The sequence below is a fragment of the Montipora capricornis genome, chromosome 1 (assembly GCF_036669925.1).
Source record: "Montipora capricornis isolate CH-2021 chromosome 1, ASM3666992v2, whole genome shotgun sequence".
NCBI classification, from domain to species: Eukaryota; Metazoa; Cnidaria; class Anthozoa; order Scleractinia; family Acroporidae; genus Montipora; species Montipora capricornis.
The window spans coordinates 175,758-190,757 of NC_090883.1; the positions used below are offsets into that span (position 1 = coordinate 175,758).

The following is a 15,000-nucleotide window of genomic DNA, read 5'->3' on the forward strand; positions in this document are numbered from 1 at the left end:
ACCACAAGCAGAAGCTCATGACTTTGATATGCTTAATTCTGGTTCAAGCTGAAGGTTTTTTTTGGTTTAAAAATTTCCTTACTTGAAGGTAATGTAGCTCACGCACTTTCCAGCGTGTGCTGCTTTGAATTTGTTTTTGTCTATATTTGGGCGTGAAATTTGTGTCCTAAAATCCCCAGCTTTGTTCCAAGGAAGAGAGTTACAAGTTACACGCCTTAAGGTCATGTGATTCTGCCACAACTAATACATACAAAAATAATGTTTGGCCTAGTGAATTAACTGAGGAAAAAAGTTTAGCATTAGGTTGCATTTAAGACAATGGGTTATAATACAACTGTATTTCACGCGTGTCGGTTGCAATCTTAATGACTTGTGCACATTTACAATAAGAATAAGTGCTGGTACATGTAAATGTTACATTGTATTTCTTCTGAATAAAAGCAAAATAGTGGTTGGTCCAGTATACCTTAGGCATAAAGCTTGACTTATCACACAGCTGAAAAAAAGCATGAATTAATGATGTGTGATGCACTGATGGTATTGTATGGCGCACATAACATCATGCCTTTTTTGAAGAGATTTTTTTTGCCACCTGAACCTACAATTGTAGCTTAGTAGCCTGGCTCCCGTGACTTTCCAATACATGTAGCTCACTGTCCCCATACTGTAAGTCTTACCAGTAGTTACAGACATAGGTTAATTTGACTTGACTTGATTTTAAAAAGGTGATTTTGTTTCTTTGTTTTTTTTCTTAGCTTTCTGCAACCAATTTTAAAGATGATGTATCTCTTGCTAGCCTTTTGGGTGTTATTAACTCTGCTTTTGAGGAACTAAAACATCACGAGGAGATTGAAGACACTTGCATATTGACACAACTCCAACATCGTCTCATTAACAAACAAATCCTCGCAGTTATAAATGATGTTCACAAAGACAATCGTGTTTTGGAGATTTTGTCCTTGACACGAAAGGGACTGAAAAGCGCTTCAAAAAGCAGGCCATCTTGGAACAGAAACACATTTGAGGACAGGCTTAAAGAAGCATTGAAAGCATTTCAAAAGGATTTCCTGCCACATATGAGGCATGAAGAGGAGGTACATGTAGTAATATTATTCATTATGTACAGTAATTACTGGTAGTACATTATAACTACTTATTAACTGAGAGTGAGGTCATTACAGCAAAACTGCTCAATGTATTATTTCTTGAAAAGATCTCTACACCATTTAACCTGAGGGGTGAGCGATTTCAGCGAATGAAAAGCGAAAGTGAGTTCACCGAAAGCAAATTACTTTCCCTAATTCATTTGCTTGTTACAAGGACTACAGAGGGACTGAAAGGTGTCAACCCTAACCAGGCCAATCAGAGACCCCGTTCGTGGCCGAATGGGTGTCTTAAAAATCAAGGGTTTTGTCTGCAGTGGTTTCCTTCTTCTCTCATCGCTTCCCCCCTCCAATTTGTTTTGGACTCACCCTATTCTTGCGCGGCCGGAAAAATGAATTTGCTTCTCGCTCGCTGGAAATGCTTGCTACACAGGCTAACAACTGATTTGAATCCTGCAGGAGTCAGAGTCCTAGCCTGGATTTGAATCTTGCCCAGCAACTAGTTTTCAAAATGTTAGAAAGGTTATAGATCAAAGCACATTGACACTAGGGAACTCTTTAAGGCTTGAGATACATGTAAGTCTTAGCATTTTTGATAAAGTTTAAAATGTTTGAGGACCACCCTCTGTACAGATTCCCTTCCAAGAGCAACAGAATCTTTCAAAAGCTACATATGTACTGTACATGTAGGGAAAAAAGCATTTACAATTACTGGATAGTCTAGCCAATGTTCTTATAGCACTTGAAAATTTGCCTGTGCAATTTTTCACTTCTTCAAAAATTCCCTTAGATTTTTTTTGCTGTACTGAGCAAAATTTTGCACAAAATTTTTTCACGTTGCATGAAATTTCACAAATCAAATGTGTGAAACTTGAAGAAAAAAATCGGCGAATCTTTAACATATTTCGATAAGAAGAAAGCAAAATTCATTGACATTCACTGGAGCTTATTACTTTTGCATAGTACTGTCGACCAGTTTTTACATAATAATCAGTATAATTACTCAGGTGATTTTGGAGATTCTCACATTGTGATTGGAGGGTTGAAGTTTATGTGACTTATTGGTATAATCACCCCATGCATGGATGCTAAGTGGGTGTTCTTGAGTTACTGAGAAAGAAAGAAACACCATGAAAGAAAACTCAGTTTTAGAAGAGCACAATAATTAATGATGCCCGTTATTGTATCATTTTTTTGCAGGTAAAATCAAATTTGTAGAACGAATGTATTCAAATGGAAACTGGTTGCTTAACTTTATGATGAATTGAAATATGGTGAAGGAATCTGTGTAATGCTTTCTATATTTTACAGGATGATTTGAGCAACAAAGAGAATTTGGAGGCAGTGTGGGCTGTGGTTAGGGTGCTTGCCTTGAGATCCAGAGATCCCAGGTTCAAGAGCCCCGTCTGGCCACTACTTGAATTTGATCCAGGTGGTCCCTGGTTCAACTTCATGGCACACCCGTATATTCAACTGGATTGTCTCTGGCCTTGGAACTCTTAATTAAATCTTAAGTTGTTGTTGTTGTTGTTGTTCTGTTGTGTTTCGTGGGATTGAAAGGCCCCTTTGGGGAGCGGTTAATTACAGTAAGTATGTGTGTACAGTATGTTTGTAATTTATGGCAGTTAAAGTGCTGACTATGACCAGAAAAATCAATAATATTTTTATTTTTTCTTTTTCAAAAGTATGTTAACTAAACAGTAAGTGACCCAAGTTTTAAGCCTTGATTTAAAAGAGGCACCTGTTTATTAATTGAAATTTCCCTATTATTTTAATGGTCTGCCATTACTAATTCTATTTCATTTAATTTCATTAGGTTTTTCAGCCCCTACTTATGGAATATTTCACTTTTGAAGAGCTGAAAGACATCAAAGCAAGAGTTTTGTACCTTCATAATGTGTTCAGAGAGGTACTGTATTTTTAGTTGAACAAAGTAAATAAAGCTTAGATGTACCATTCTCCCAATAGATTTCAAATTGAAAGGTATGGGAATAAATTGGTAAACTCAATGTCTGTCGTCCAACTAGTCATGCCTTCTGACAAAAGTGGCACAATGTGAACAAACTGACACATTATTTTTTAAAATATCACAAAAGAGATTTTGAGAAGATTTTGGATTCTGTGTCCAGACCATTTTGTTTCTGAAAACTTCATGGGACAACTTTGTGACAACAAGAAGGCGTTTTTTGTTGCTCTGGGTGTTCCTGGCCTGGAAACTACATGTAGTTGGGCCTTGCCATTTGTAGTACTACTTTACACTTACATTGTACGTTGTACGAAGCATTGCCCTTTATGTCGTTTTCGAGCAAAGAGAAAAGTAAATTCTTCAAAGTCTCATGTTCTGTGACAAATTTCATGATACAAATACAAAAGGCAATAAGGTTATGAATCAATTAAGGATGAATAATATTATTGAATAATTTGATGTGTGAAAGATAACATAAATCTTTCTCTGAAAGCTACATGAAAAAAGAATCCAGTTATTGAATTATTTCTTAAAAACATTTTGCAGTGCTCGAAATTACCTGTAGGCCGGGGTCGTCCGGTCGTCCGGTCGTCCCAGATGACCAGAAAGTTTACCAGCAGGGCTGGACCTTAGGGGTAGTCCACTAGTCCTGGACTAGTGCAAAATGGTTCTGGACTAGTAGAAACTTAGAACCACTAGTCACAGGACTAGTAACTACTTTGTAATTAGTTTTTGCAATGTCTAAAAAAATACATTGGGTGAAAACAAAATACACGTCTTGTAAATGTTGTTTCAATGCGTTCCTCGCAACGTTTCGATCGCGAAAACAGATAGTCCAATGCGAGGACTGAGGCGAGAAGACCAAACAAAGCGGAGGTTGGGACTGGGCACTAACTAAAGGAACTCTCAGCCCACCATCGATCTTTGTCTCGACTGCCCGTGTTCTTATCATGAAGAGATTAGAGGCCTATTTTTTTAGTTCTAACAACAGAGATTATCCAAACAAACGCCATAAAGAGGGTAGTGGAGACAAAAGAGAGCAAGAGCAATGAAGCGACCAGGAAATCTTCATATGATCAAGAGGATCAAACCATTAAAGTCAGGCATTTCCACCCTGAATGGAAAAACACTTTTCCTTGGTTATTTACAAAGATGGCGAAAAGATATTGCAAATAACATTGCCATGCTGCAATCAAGAAGGACTACCAGAGATTTACTCAGGACTAGTAAATTTTCAGTTCAAGTAGTCCCAGAGCAAGCAATCAAAAAAGTTAAGGTCAAGCACTGACCAGGCGACTAGTTTTTGGTAAAATGAAAAGGTTGGTTGCCCAAAGAAAAAACAATCGACAACCCAGCCAAAAATAGAAAATGTATTACTTAAGCAGCACCCGACTCAGTCGTCTGTGTTTTGTTGTCAATGTCAGATAGTACTGTGAAGTTTAACATAACTAACCCACTGACTCCCAGAGGTTCCCTATTAAAGGGACAGTGTCATGAGCTGCGCACGCGCGTCGTCACTCGCTCTCGCGCTCTCGGAAAATGTCGGACGCCATTGTGGATTTGCCGGTAAGTGAAAATAATTTACATGTATTTTGCATTCATGACTTTCATGTAAACGAGGTCGCTCAGAATTTTTGTATTTGTTCATTAGGAAGCATCTGCTACTCCTTCAACGGTTTGTAAATGCAAAAGTGCGTGTACTACAAAGCGCAAGGAGAACAGCAACCGAGGATGCCCTTGCAAAGGAAGAAATGTGCTTTGCAGCAATAACTGCAAATGTGGAACAAGGGATAAACCTTGCAGAAACAGAGTATGTTTACAGTCAGAAATTCCCTGAAGTTGCAGGCTGAATTGGCTCTAAATTTTCTTTGCTTTTTGACTTTTAGGAGTTACAGGATAATACATCTCAACCCGCTCAAAGAAGAGTGCGACCTAGACTCGATGGGTTTCGTCTATCGAGTGGCGGCGATGTTCCAAGTGAAGAGCAACAACGCATCAAAGAAAACAATGACGTGAAGGTAATCCATTCTCTCGTCTCTTGTACAATCGGTGCATCTCGAGGGAAGTTGCTTTCGTGTGTACGAATACCTTCTTGCACTGCCACGTGTGTATTGTAAGTGCGAATTTTTTTCCACTGCGGCAACCAAAATCTCGTATATAATCTAGACCTTACTACACTCCAACTCCAGATAAGATCTGGAGAACTCCAGATTCAATCCAACTCCAGATTCAATCTTGTGTGGATAAATTTTGTACAGTGGGCAATTTTTAAATGTAGATACCTATTCTAAAAATTGAAATGTAAATAAGCTTCTTCTTTTACATATATTTATTACTATTTTAATTATTTACTATTTATTTATCTCCTAGTATAGTGTACTCTGTTTTAGGAGCATTTTCATTAAAGCATTTTCATTAAAGACAACATCATTCCTTACCTTGTGTAAATGAAATATTTTAGATTATGTGCTTGTGTTTCTTGCCTGCCTATCATTATTACTTCTCAGTTATTCTAGGCAGCCAGTGCTCTCCTATTTTATTTTTATTTCTCATAATGTATTTATTTAACTAGGCAAAGTGAGAGAAATAAACTTGTTGTTGTTGTTGTTGTCAAGCCTGTTAGCTTTGTATGTGATAAAAATTAGTGGAAAATGTTTACCCACTAACCCTAACAAGTATTTGGTTTCAATTAAACATAACTTTAAAGTTATTGTTATTATGTTGGCCGGCATCCTTGTGATATAATTCAGCACAGTAATTACATTGCTTTTAAATGGTTTTAGGATTTTATTGCTACTCTTGATGAAGGGATGGTGAGGAAATTGGCTGTACGAAGTCTTCGCAGAGGAGTGGGGAGTATGGATTATATTCACACTCTCCTCATAATGGAGGATGACTTAGATGCAGAGGGCACAAACATGGTTGGGGAGGAAGACACCACCGAAACTGCACTTGCCAGCGCAACAACCACAGCAGTGGCTGAACCATCAGCTGGTGAAGTTGATCCTGGCCCGTCAGGGAGTGCCCCACTGGTCGAGTGGTGTGTATGTAGCCTGTGCAGGCCTATGCCACAAGCAATAGAAAATAAATGCTGCCAGCAAAGAAATTGCATAACAACATCTGCACGCTTTGGCAAATTATGTCTTGATCCTGATGTACTGCAACTGTGCATTCGTAATATGGGAGATATCAGGAATGATAGGGAGGACAACAGCACAAGAGCTTTCCGAAAAGCTGCTTATAGGCAATTTATATTGGCCAGACATGGGCACTTGGGGAGAGGGAACAGACGTGTGTGCCCTTCTTGTGTTGTGTTAAAAATAAGGGCACAGTTCCCATCACTCACTGGGGTTTATATGGGGTATAGGGAGCATTAAATTATTCGTTGGAAGTGGATTTCACTGTTTATTTAGAAGCTACAAGTCTATTCAGTGTTTAAGCAATGAAAACCAGCTGTTATTACATGTACTAGCTCTCATCATATATACACAATTGTTCAACTTCAAGCATTTTATGAAAATTTGTGCAGCTCATCCATAGAAATGCAGAAAAAAAATCAATTGGCCAGTATCCAGTTCTTATTACCTACAGTCCCACACTTATTCCAGTGAGTGACATGACAACCACTTGTACTTCTTTCCATTGAGCAGTTTTTCAGTTGGAATTTTCAGGATGAGTTTCCTTGGTGTATGTAACAGTAGCATGAATTTTTCATTGTTATAGTTCAACAATAATTATCTCTATTTATCTTTGGATTACCAAAATATAGATGCAAATGGTTACTGTATATGAATACATGTAGCTTCAACACAAGATTTTCTCCAGTTTTCTTTGGATTACATGTAAATAGATCCTAGTGACTGCTCTATATTTGAATAAAATAAATTGATAAGTAATGGTGAACTAGGTAGTAAAAATTATTTTACTCCCAGTAGCACAAAATAAAGAAAGAAATTATAATTTTATTCTCTCAGTGAAAGCTGCAACCATTGCCCTGGGAAATTTTTAACTGGTGCTCAAAACAAAACAAAAATTCTTTACTATTTTATATTTGAGAGTAGAAATCTGAAGTCTAATTCGAGTAGTTCCAAATGTGCTCAACGTTGAGCGTGAGTTGCAACTGATTAATGATATACTCTGGGAACAAGTAACTATTGTTGCAATGAATTATAATAATGTACATACAGATGTGAGTTATTTACTCTCATTGAGCACTGTGATCAATAGATGCATTGACACTTTTTTCTTTTAACGTTCAAAGTTGAACACTAGCTTTTTTGTAAAATGATCAACACTTACTTTCTCACCCAGATATGTTACAAATTTGTGAGAATTGAAGGCAAAAATGTTACACTAAATCAACAATTTGATAACATCAACCCTGTGTTTTAATGCTCCATAGGTGAAGTGTTGTTGTCTGTGTCCTCTGGATCATTATCCTTAGAGGGCAGACTAAATCTACTCCTCCTTTGCAACAATTCATTTGAGGATGGGGGAGGGTTAGCAGCAATAGTGGGTGCCAAAAGCCTAGGGTCACTTGCATTGAGTGACACATTACGTGTGACAATATCATTATCTGCCAATCTGCTATGTAAAATTCTAGCTATGAGGAGTGGGATGTACTCATAGGTCTTGAGAGCCTTGACAGTTCTCAAATCCCACTGCTTGGTCCGTTGATTATACTTCCGAGAGGTGATCTCGCTGCCTGACTTATTGGTGGCTGAAGCAAGACCTAGATGGAAGTTCCAGTCCATGGCTGCTAGGTACTTCCTAACCTTGTAAGCCCTGTAACTATACAAGCAAAATAATGATAATTTTAGCTAAGTGTCTTCCTAGTCGTGAAAGGAGACATCTCATGCACCTTACAGTTCAATTTTATGGAAACAACATGTTATAATCTAACATTGTTCCTATTTTTGTCAACCAGACATGACAATTATACATAACATACTATGGACTATGGACATACCTAAAGGGTGTTCTCTTTGGTGTGTACACTAGTGAAAGGCTGTTGGCACATTCGATGTTGCCTGTGTGTCTGAGAAAAGTAAGAAAACAAATGGAAATGCAGCCAGCTTAAAATTTTATGGTGTGCTAGTTATACCAATGTGACATTTACCAAGGTAGCTTACTTTGAGTGAAACAATTGTGAAATACAACTGTACATGTATCTTATCTGCACGATTAATTGTTGAAACGGATTCATTATTTATTACAAAGTTTTGCCCTAAAGTAAGTAATGTGTTACCTGAACCTCACATAGTATTTGAAACTTTCAAGTAACTCCGGGTTTAAAATTATCTTTTGCAACTCTGCATAGTCATTGTCACGCCTATCAAACCAAGGTAGACTGGGGTTATGGACCTGGTCTTCGTGGTCGCATTTCCCAGACAACCAGACATGTGAATCACACACATGGTGTAGGAGGCCAATCCACTTATCCTTGTAGGAAAAAAATGAAATAAACAATCAATACATCATTAAAAGTATTAAACTGAACTGGCAACTCAAAGTTCATAGAATGAATGCAATAGACCAAACTGTAGACTGATCATAAGATAATGGGAGTTACTTACTTTCATCACCTTTAAAGCCTCTTCATCAGATGTGGATTCTGACTGCTTACACACACAGCAGCAATACCAGAAGTGCTTGATGATAGCATCTGACCAGGCTTTTATTTTACTCATGGACTTGGCTTGTCCTATCTGACAAAGTGCAATAATATTATGTAATTGAATTTATATGTTATCCAAACAACATTAGAGAAATTGTATAACCCACAGTAATCATTTAGGTTCTTGATGAAATTGGGTCTGTGCAAGTACACTGTAAAATGTTGAACCTTCTTGCACCCCTCCCAAAGAGAAGCACTACAGTCACAGCTGTAGGGTATGACAATAATCCCTTCTTTTTTGTTTACATCAAGCTGTAAACTCGGTGATTTTACTGCAAATGCATACGGAGTACCTTGGCCAAGCATTTCCTGATGCTCTTGGACTTGTGCCAAACATCAAGGCTATGAAAGACTTCCCCAAACTCATTTGCTGTGTGAAAATAGCAACGTAAAAAATTAAGATAGGATTCTTACAAATTTTGCTACGTGCATCAAATTCTCATTTTTGCATCGATAATAATAGTAATTATCAATTACTCACCGAAGTGGAGGTAAATATCCACCACTTTCACCGACACTGAGGTGAATAATTGTTTTAGTATATACCACACAGGCTGAATAACTAGCAGCCCAAAGAGTAACTTTCTTTGTGACAACATGCCGACAAAAGTCCTTTTGTTTTTCTTCGGCTGCTCGGAGGTGAATACTACTTGCCTAATCACCTCCAAGCTAGCCAATCAGTACGTGCGAAAAGCACTATTCACGTGTGTGGTATATACTACTACTACTACTACTACTACTACTACTACTACTACTACTACTACTACTACTAATAATAATAATAATAATAATAACAACAACACTAACAAAAATAACAATACTAACAGTAATAGTAACAATAATACTAATAATAAAAGCTACCAATTATACTAATAGGTATAGCATATTTGATCTGCCTGTTTGATCTATCTCTGCCTGACAAACAAGATACTGGTAAAGTGTGTCTGTTACTAGAATAGTCAGTCTATTTATAAAACATTACATTACTCTATATTTTCTGTTTTGACTTACAACACAAGTAAGGATATCACAACAATAATGTTGACTTACCAATAAGCTTTTTAATGGAAGATGATGCATCAGTTGCCAACTCAACGACATTAAGTACATTTTTAAGCCTGGATAATGCATTTTTCAAAGCGTCCTTTTCCATGTTTGTAGATGCAAGGCCCACGTGACGCTTGTCCCTCACCTCAATTTCTAGGATGTAACTTGAGGTTATTTCCATCAGGAAATAACATAGGTTCTTGGCACTGAACCCAGGAGAGTCACATTGTCCATCTCCACCCACAACTACCTCAGAACCAGCAAACTCCTTCACCAACTCTTCACGCATCCAGGACCACCACTCCTCAACTGCTGGAAACAAATATAGTCGCTGCATACGATAGAAAGTTGAAGATGACAGAAAGGACAGGCCCATGAAGTCAGCCATTCGACTGACTTTGCTGAAATTGTTGCCTGACAGAAGGATTGCTGCTGCAGCCTGTAAGTTGTTGCTAAACATGCCATTTAACTCCTCAGATGAGGCAAACCTGAAGGTGTGTCCATCCTTGCACCATGTATTTACAACAAGTGTTGTTCCCACAAAGTGATGTTTGACCTGTAGGGCTTTGTCACAGTCAGGTGTCTTACAACTTCCCTCAAACAACTTTAGAAAAAGGTCTAGGGAGCAGATAAACTTTCTCTCTCTGGCAAGTTTAACCTCTTTACGAAACTTGAAGAGGTCTTCACCTCTGCTTAGTTTGCGGTGAGGCCCACATTCTGGTCTATCCTCCACGCATGGAACATCTGGTCTGTCCTCCACACATGGAACATCTGGTCTGTCATCCACACATGAAACATCTGGTCTGTCATCCACACATGAAACATCTGGTCTATCCTCCACACATGGAATATCTTCTGTAGGCATCTCAACATCAGATTCCTCCACAAGAGTGCCCACATCTTCCATCAAACTTTCATCATCAGACGAATTGCTTTCAATGAAATTCAGACTGAAAGAGATCAAAAAAATAAATGTTACCTTAAAAAGTAAATAACAATTAATGAACAAAAGGTAGGGAAAAAATAATGGGAAGGTGTTTCAATTTTCACATTAAAATCTACATGTACTTACTCCATTTCCTCAGACTCAGCACCACTATCATCTGAAATGGAGTCATCAGCATTCAACTGTTGGATGGCAGAATTATATAGCTTCTTGTATCTGAACAAAACAAAACATTAACATGACTGTAGTCGTATTCAAACATTTTACTAAACAGTCAGTTTGTTCAATTAAGAAGATCTGTCCCCTCATTCAGCATCTCTTCCTGTATGATACATGTATAAAAGGTAAAACCAAACCCCAGAACTAGTTGTGATCTGGTGGACACTATTTGAGAAGGCTGTTATCATAAAACAATTCCAAAGGTAGGGATATCTATATAATGCTGTAACAAATTTTAAGCATTGTTTCTTGCAGTTACTAATAAACTGTTTTTACATGTACTTCATGTGCAAGAGATAATATAAATTCAAAATATATTATCAACATAAAAACATGGGTAACTGACTTGTTCTGTAAACTATTCAAAGTGCACTTCAACTTTATTTCATACCTCACAATTTCAGAAGAACTGTCTTCTGACTCCTCTGCTGATCCCTCATCGTCAGTAAAAAGTGAAGAGTTCAATTTCAAATTGGAACTGAAGACAGAAGTGAAATGAAATGTTATGGAATGAAATGAGTGCGACAGTCATGAAACTGTTTGTGTTTTGGCATGCACCCAGATAAACCAAACTCGTACTTGTATGTATACAATTTACAACACAGTACACACACAGACGGTAAGATATTAAAATAATAGTAAATTGATAGTAAGAACAAAAACACACGTTTACTTTTCATGAGGTGTGGTAAGGTTGTTAGCAGTGCTTCCATCGAGGGAACATTTGACTGGACTTTGTTCTTGACAACCAACGATCGGTGATTCAACAATACATGGCTCAACCGAAGGCTTCACAGGAGTTGAGGTCGGTGGCCCTGTAAAAGACACAATTTTTCTAAGTCCAAGCAGATGATGAATAAAATTGCTGCTCGTATGAAATAATACATTGACTACTCGCACCTTCAATTTCCACACCGACATCGACATGTTTTCGCGTCACATGAGAGATAGAAATAGAAAGGACGTCTACGCTTGATTCATCTCTGCAAACAAACGAGAGAAATCAAGTGGTAGTTCTTTTCTTCACTGGAAGGTAAATTAATCAACAGGAACACAGAAACGGAACTTACCTCCTACGAAATTCCAATGACAACAAATGCGCTGCGAAGGCGCTGTCAGTACAGGCTTCGTATCCTGCGTTAAATTTTGCCTGAAGCCACGATTTAAAAATGTTATTTTCAAGGTAAATACGTTTGCGACATCTCTCCCACTCCTTCTTCGCCTCTTTTGAATCGCGAAATATCCGCTTTCGACCTGAATTTTTCCTTTTTCCTCCGTGACCGCCGCCACCACCACTAGTCGACGCCATCTTGAAGTTGGCGACTGCACAAATTGAAAAATTCCGCCGGAACTTTTCAAGATTCGATCGGAAGCTCACGCATGCGCAGCACATGACCCTGTCCCTTTAAAGAGTAAAATCATCTGGCGTTAGACAGAATAAAAAACTAAATGTGGCCGGTTCTGGCCAGCTAAGGAGTAAAAGGGTTATTTAATTGGCAGCAGTTGAGCATTTTTCCGAGTTTTGGATAATTTTCTGTGGCTTAAACAAAAAACTGTCAGATAGGAAAATTCACATGTACCGGTAGCTGGCGATGGCGAACTTACAACCAGACGTCCACAAGAAAACCTCAGGCGCATACAGTGTACTTAGAACTATGGGATACTCAAACTCTAATGCCATGGGATTGCGTCTCAACACAGCATGCATTTGATCATAGGGGGTTTCCCAGTGGGCAACCAAGCATTTATCGGGGCAACTAAATTTACGGTTTGGGCGGCTTTTGAAACAGGGACAACCTGGAATATTTTTAAATTTCGAGCACTGCATTATTTTGTGTGAAGTTTTTATGTCAGGATTTCTGTTTTCAATTTTGATACTGACAACCACAATAACTACATGTACTTACAAGCTACATGTACATGACATGATGAACACGAAGAACACAAGCTCTTAAGCCTTAAGCCCTAAGCCCCATGCAAATGGATGCAACATTGTTGGGTGTTACGTGTTGCATCCATTTGCACACCATGTTGTATGTTGTTGGGAGTAGTTGTTGCACAACGTTTTAAACTGGTCAAACTTTTGAGCCAACAACTCCCAACATTATTATTTTTTGTTCCTTGATGACCGAAGCATAGAACAGCAATGTTGGATCTGCATGCACAGCTCTTCCAACATTGTTGGTCTCTGGTAGACACCTGAAAAATTCAGACAGCTTCAATGGGATTTGACAAGAGCCCAATAAATTGACCTGCTCCCTACTGTGTGGCTTTATAGCTCAGTTGGTAGAGCATTGCACTGGCATCGCAGAGGTCATGGGTTCCAATCCTGTTTATTCAAGCCGCCTAAATATACAGCGGAGTATTAGTATACCTTAAGTATGACCAGACCTCAAGGACACTTGAGATTGTCCTTGTTGACTTACCACGTTGAGCATTCATAAGTTATTAGACTTCAAAGTAATTGGGTTGTTAATCAATTAAGTTATGCAGAAAATGTGTTTGATTGACATCTGTTTCAATCCTTAATGTGTTTTGATAGTAGATAAGTAAGCTCATAAGGATGGGAGTGCACCTCAGCTTCTTTGAAGGAAATGCATTACCATGGCCACAAAGGAGGCTATTTGAGCTGAAACTAAACCTGCTAACATCTGAAGTAGGGCTGAAGGGTACTTAAGGTCTACTTACCATGCTAGTATGAACCCACCTAATTGCTTTAATTGTTGAGTGTGAGGATTACTTCAATCTTTTGTCTTGCCTGGAGTAATTTAAACTGAAATGTTATTTAAATTCATTTGATTTGGTCTTGTTTTCAGCATGCCAAAGACCATCCTACAGAAAGTTCTTCAGATGAAGATAGTCACATTGAAAGTTTCGCTTACCAAGAAAACTCAAAAAACAGTTTTAAATTGTCGGAGTCAGAAAGGACTGAAACCAAACGAGACTTGAGTGAAGAAAATTCAAACGAAAGGACTACAGTTTCAAATGAAAACAAGTCTATTGGTTCTTGTAGTTTTAAAGACTTAAAATCAACTGAAAAAGTCATTACAAGAAATGTGTGTGGTGCAAAGGCTGGAGAACAGCAACCATTGCTTTTGAGCTTTCCATCAGAGATAACTTTAAAGATTTTCTCCTATCTTGGACCAAAAGACCTGAGTCGATGTGCCCAAGTTTGTTGGTTGTGGTCACAAGCCACTAGAGATGGTGAATTATGGAGAGAACTGTATCCTGTACGCTGGATTTTTAAAAAGGATTGGCGGTTCGGTGGTGATACTGAAGATGGATGCACCTGTGATTGTGACTCGGAAATCTCATACTCTGTATCTGTGAGTAGGTAGGTAACCATAATAATGTACATTAAAACCCATCTGTTCATTGTTTGCTACAGTATACCTACATATTTTTCTTCTTTGTGTTTGTCAAGAAGATGCCCCTTTTTAACTGGTGAGGGTAAGTCAGGATTTCATCCGTCCTTTTCTCAGGCCATGGCCAGTAGGCTCATGGGGCTATAATCTAAGGAATGTTGTAACTTGTATGGCACTAGGAAGTTAAAATACATGTAGGTCTTCTTTGCTACTCCCAATCCTCACCGTATGTCTGTCGTTCTGTCCAGATTTCATATTTTGCCATGTCTTGTATGAGTTGCTTTTCTTGTGGTAATCATGGCTAGCGTTATTGCTCGTGGGTGCATATGGCAACGTCTCCCAATATTAATAATATCTTAATAACAGTTAATAAGAAGAATCAATACACCCAACATGGCAGCCATTTACGGCGTACTTCTTCTTCATATTATGGTCAATTGACACCTGTCAAAACAAGGTATCCACTGACCAGTATCATGTGACCATATCACAGGCTCAAGTTTGAAGCTCTGGTACTGGTTTTCAACTGTATTGCAGGCTCAAGCCAGGTTAACTTCTTGTAAGAATAAATGACACAGGAGCTCCGCTTTTAGGCCTGGCTAAATCTAGACATTAGATTAATCTTCATTCTGACTCTGTTTTCTTTGTGGAAGTGCTTATGCTGATTCAGATACTGA

At 38.3% G+C, this 15,000-nt stretch overlaps 3 protein-coding genes across 3 annotated transcripts in view; 2 read left to right on the plus strand and 1 right to left on the minus strand.

Moving 5' to 3' along the window:
- The window catches only part of LOC138024902 (F-box/LRR-repeat protein 5-like), a 25,006-nt gene that overhangs the window by 2,647 nt on the left and 7,359 nt on the right, over positions 1-15,000 (plus strand). The window contains exons 2-5 of the mRNA XM_068875288.1: positions 756-1,094; positions 2,920-3,012; positions 13,775-14,292; positions 14,977-15,000. The exon at positions 14,977-15,000 is cut by the window's right edge and continues 166 nt beyond it. Of these exons, the coding sequence (XP_068731389.1) occupies positions 756-1,094; positions 2,920-3,012; positions 13,775-14,292; positions 14,977-15,000 (974 nt within the window). The remainder of the gene's footprint in view (positions 1-755; positions 1,095-2,919; positions 3,013-13,774; positions 14,293-14,976) is intronic.
- LOC138044140 (uncharacterized) lies at positions 4,609-6,790 on the plus strand. Its single transcript, XM_068890844.1, has 4 exons — positions 4,609-4,635; positions 4,721-4,879; positions 4,956-5,087; positions 5,853-6,790. Exons 1-4 carry the CDS (start codon positions 4,609-4,611, stop codon positions 6,444-6,446), a joined length of 912 nt encoding a protein of 303 aa, XP_068746945.1. The 3' UTR covers positions 6,447-6,790.
- On the minus strand, positions 7,068-11,819 carry LOC138033429 (uncharacterized). Its single transcript, XM_068882994.1, has 7 exons — positions 11,632-11,819; positions 11,350-11,436; positions 10,866-10,955; positions 9,797-10,743; positions 9,040-9,116; positions 8,646-8,777; positions 7,068-8,511 (listed from the first exon to the last, which is right to left on the minus strand). The coding sequence occupies exons 3-7, from the start codon at positions 10,868-10,870 to the stop codon at positions 8,314-8,316; spliced, it is 1,359 nt and encodes a 452-aa protein (XP_068739095.1). The 5' UTR covers positions 10,871-10,955; positions 11,350-11,436; positions 11,632-11,819; the 3' UTR covers positions 7,068-8,313.

Excerpts from the sequence above, each read along its gene's own strand:
- LOC138044140 (XM_068890844.1), top strand. The coding sequence starts at position 4,609 with ATGTCGGACGCCATTGTGGATTTGCCG. Across the intron at positions 4,880-4,955 it reads ATAAACCTTGCAGAAACAGA|GAGTTACAGGATAATACATC; the intron begins GTATGTTTACAG and ends TTTGACTTTTAG. Across the intron at positions 5,088-5,852 it reads AAGAAAACAATGACGTGAAG|GATTTTATTGCTACTCTTGA; the intron begins GTAATCCATTCT and ends AAATGGTTTTAG.
- LOC138033429 (XM_068882994.1), bottom strand. Across the intron at positions 9,117-9,796 it reads TTCCATTAAAAAGCTTATTG|CAAATGAGTTTGGGGAAGTC; the intron begins GTAAGTCAACAT and ends ATTTTCACACAG. Across the intron at positions 8,512-8,645 it reads AGGCTTTAAAGGTGATGAAA|GATAAGTGGATTGGCCTCCT; the intron begins GTAAGTAACTCC and ends TTTTCCTACAAG.